The 3,619-nt window shown below is 48.0% G+C and overlaps 1 protein-coding gene across 1 annotated transcript; it reads right to left on the bottom strand.

The window, feature by feature from the left end:
* Nucleotides 1–1,320: 1,320 nt before the first annotated feature.
* On the bottom strand, nt 1,321–3,389 carry LOC119443049 (ras-related protein Rap-2c). The gene is made up of 2 exons (XM_037708182.2): nt 2,511–3,389; nt 1,321–1,615 (listed from the first exon to the last, which is right to left on the bottom strand). Exon 1 carries the CDS (start codon nt 3,063–3,065, stop codon nt 2,520–2,522), a length of 546 nt encoding a protein of 181 aa, XP_037564110.1. The 5' UTR covers nt 3,066–3,389; the 3' UTR covers nt 1,321–1,615; nt 2,511–2,519.
* Nucleotides 3,390–3,619: the final 230 nt, after the last annotated feature.

The following is a 3,619-nucleotide window of genomic DNA, read 5'->3' as shown; positions in this document are numbered from 1 at the left end:
GTACTGTATAAACGTAAATAGGATTACCAATGACTATAATTAAACAAGTTACAGCTTACCTAAGGACAAACAGTGAAATTGTTACTCATCAAATGTACTTGGGGGTAACTTCTGGGGTCCCCCAAGGAAGTGTTCTGGGGCCTATTTTATTTCTTTTGTATGTTTATAATTTGGCAAGTGCAATTCCAGATTGGGGTGACCATAAGGTTGTTTGTGGATGACTGCATACTGTACAAGGAAATTTTGTCATTGGAGGACCACAAAAACATACAGGACTCAATTTCAGCTATTTTTGCTAGGTGCTACCTCCGAGGCACAAAATGAAATTCAGAAAAGGTAGTACCTTATGTATATAACTACCAAACCATCCACCAGCACATTCTTATTCACTTGACAGCATTACAGTTTAAAAAGTACAAGTACCTCAGTGTTTCACTTACCATTAAACTAAATCGGTCAACAAATTTAACATCTGCTCATTGGGTTTATGTAAGCTATGGTTTCTGAAACTTGAAAAATGCACCAGAGCATACTAAATTCTTAGCGTGCACAGCCCATGTAAGGTCTAAGCTAGAATGCAGAGTTTGTCTGGGGCCAGCCTTTATTAAAAAGGAGGTGAAGCAATTGGGGCATGTTAACCGCAATGCAATGAGGTTGATATCCGGCAAGCATAGAAAGGAAGGCTCACCATCCCTCCTAATGGTATGCTACAATTAGATACCATTTCAAAAATGAGTCATCAAACATCCCTTTACAACTGCATGTTAGGGAAAATTAAATTCAGTCTGCCTAATCACACACAACCAATCAGAGCAATGAACATTCACTTCCTAGGATTGGAAATCATTTCCTGCCACTGTTGTCACAGTAAGTGATCTTGGTGCAGTAATTAAACAATCCTTCTCATGCTCTTAAAATTTTTTGTATTGATATTGCAAGTTTTGTTTTTAAGTGTGCTTTTTTTTTTTCATTTACTGTTTTGCATCTCCTGCTTGGGCCATACTACTGGCTCACATTATTTTGAAACAAACAAATTATAAAGAGGGCAGAGAAATGACCTTGTGCATAGGACTTTTACACATTAGCAAGCTTTTGTAGCAGCCTTCCCACTTATAAAAAAAAAAAGTAAGGCTATGCCTTGTCACTGGTTAGGCATTTCCTGTCAGCACTTGAGAATTTACTGCCAAAAGCTACGAATGCATTTGGCCTCCTTTAACCAATAGCACAAACACACCTGTATTCATTGCTATATGCATGACAGCGAGCTATCACCAGATAAGTGCCTACCACTTCTGCAACAAGCGAGCCAAAACGCCAACACCATGGGCAACATTCTGTTTATTGCACTTGCTAAGTCACGTCTGTTGGGGCTGTGGTAAGCAGGTAAAGGAACTGGCCAGGGACGAAGAATGTGGAAGGCACCTACTGTTCTGTCGGCAATCTTTGTTCCTTCTTCTGAGTCCCATAGAAAAAACATTCAATGTAACGACACCTAAAACCGTACACACATACACAGTGCTGTGTTCTGCTGCCTCCTTGGGCACTGACTGTCCTGTAGCAGTCTGGTAGCTCCTTCTTCCGGTTAAAAAAACACTCGCTGCCTCCATGGGATGATCTGTAAAAAGAATATTTCACTTTAGCCTATGCCCTTCAAAGGATGCTCGTGCTGATGTCCTGACTAACGACTTAAGGTAGGCAATGAGTCACAACTAGCATGCAGCTTGGTGCACAGAGAAACAGTTTGATCTATGAAATATAACAGCAGCTAGCACATATGGCAAAGCACGTTAGCATTCCGGTGTACCAGCTTTACAAACTTGTACTGCTACATACAAGCCTTCACAACTAGTTCATGCCTGAAAAAGTGCATGCTTCTTATGAGGCTGGATATAACTCTTGATGGTGGCATTAACATAGGTGCACACTATTCGCTCATCTTTCAACAGCAGTGGTGTCATGTATATGAAGTTGCAACATCAAATCGCTTTGTCAGAAAATTCTAGCATTTTGTTACACGGTATGCGAGCTCGGGACTAAGCTTTATGTTGAGAATGCACTGATTGAGCACATGTAAACTTGAGCACGTATGGAGGTATTTCCGGATCATGGCCTGCAGCAGCTAAACAAAGGGCGCCTTAGTTTTAGGCTAGCCTTTGGTGGCGCGTGATGTGTGTTGTCTAAAGCTGTACTTGGCTCCATTACTGGTTTGTTTCGCCTTTCTAGGCGCGAAACATCCCCTTTGGTTTCGCATTTATCGTCTAAAATGGGTTTACTATGCATCTCCGAATGTGCTCTACCCACAGACCCCCATTCGGAGCCCTGACAAGACGAGCACTTGGGCGAGCCTCACAACGATGATGAAAGACCGGCAAGACATGAGAACATGCGCCGCAAACGGAGAATGCAATCACATGCAAACAATAACAGGCTTAAGGCTATCGGGCGGCAAGTAGGCGTCGTCATCCACCGTGCACGCAAGGGCGGCGGACTTCCGGCCAGGCTTAGCTCACCTGTCTGTGCTAAAGCAAGGCGCAGCATCGGTAGCTGTATTTCTCCTTGGGCGGCAGCACGTTCATCTCGCGCACGATTTCGGCGAACATCTCGTTGACGTTGCAGCGGTTTTTGGCCGACGCCTCCATGCAGGGGCAGCCCCACAGCTGCGCGAGCGCCTCCATCTCGGCGCGCGTCACCTCGCGCTGGTGCTCGAGGTCGCACTTGTTGCCCACGAGCAGCACGGGCACGCGCTCGGCATTCTTGACGCGCAGTATCTGCTCCTTCATATTCTTAATGTCCTGGAACGTGTGGTGACTCGTGATGGAGTAGACGACCACGAATCCCTGGCCGTTCTTGATGTACAGGTCGCGCATTGAGGCGAACTGCTCGGTGCCCGCCGTGTCGAGTATCTCGAGCACGCACGGCGCCTGGTCAACCTCAATCTCCTTGCGGTAGAAGTCCTCGATGGTCGGGTCATACTTCTCGGTGAACACGCCCTGCACGAACTGCACCGTCAGGGCGCTCTTACCCACGCCGCCGCTGCCCAGCACCACGACTTTGAACTCACGCATCACGCATCGCCTGTCTGCAGGCGCAGCGGGCGCTAGGCCTACGACCACCACTTGCCCCACTCTCCTCGGGCGCTACAAACGTTTCTTTCTACCGCCCGCTGCTACTCGGCATGCTGCCTGCGGATAGCGTGGCCCGTGTCACCTGAACGACGTTGACAAGACGCACGGATGCGCTGGCCGCTGGGCGGCACACTGACTCATAATCACTAAGGCCCGAGGGGGCTTAGTTCCTCTAATCACCGCCCTCTTCGTAAAGTGTCTTGCAGCAGAGGAGCAGAACCCACCGCACAACAACCAACAACTTGGCCAGTTTGCCAGCGCTCGCCGCTGTCGTCACTTCCGCGTGTCCTTCTACACCGCTAGGGGGTGCTGAGGAACGCACCGAGACGCGCGCGGTGTGATGCGCGCCTTCTTTCAACGTCTCTTGCGGCGCTAACAGGAAAAGGCGCGGGGTTGATTTGCATGCTCGCCGTCACTTTAAGCGCCTTAAGGTAGGAATTTCCTATGACATCAGGACAGCACGCTTATTCCCGTGAGGTACGGCAGCGCAGTGT

This window comes from Dermacentor silvarum, chromosome 2, assembly GCF_013339745.2.
Source record: "Dermacentor silvarum isolate Dsil-2018 chromosome 2, BIME_Dsil_1.4, whole genome shotgun sequence".
NCBI classification, from domain to species: Eukaryota; Metazoa; Arthropoda; class Arachnida; order Ixodida; family Ixodidae; genus Dermacentor; species Dermacentor silvarum.
The sequence above is the reverse complement of the archived record's forward strand: the minus strand, read 5'-3'. Positions and strand labels throughout refer to the sequence as shown.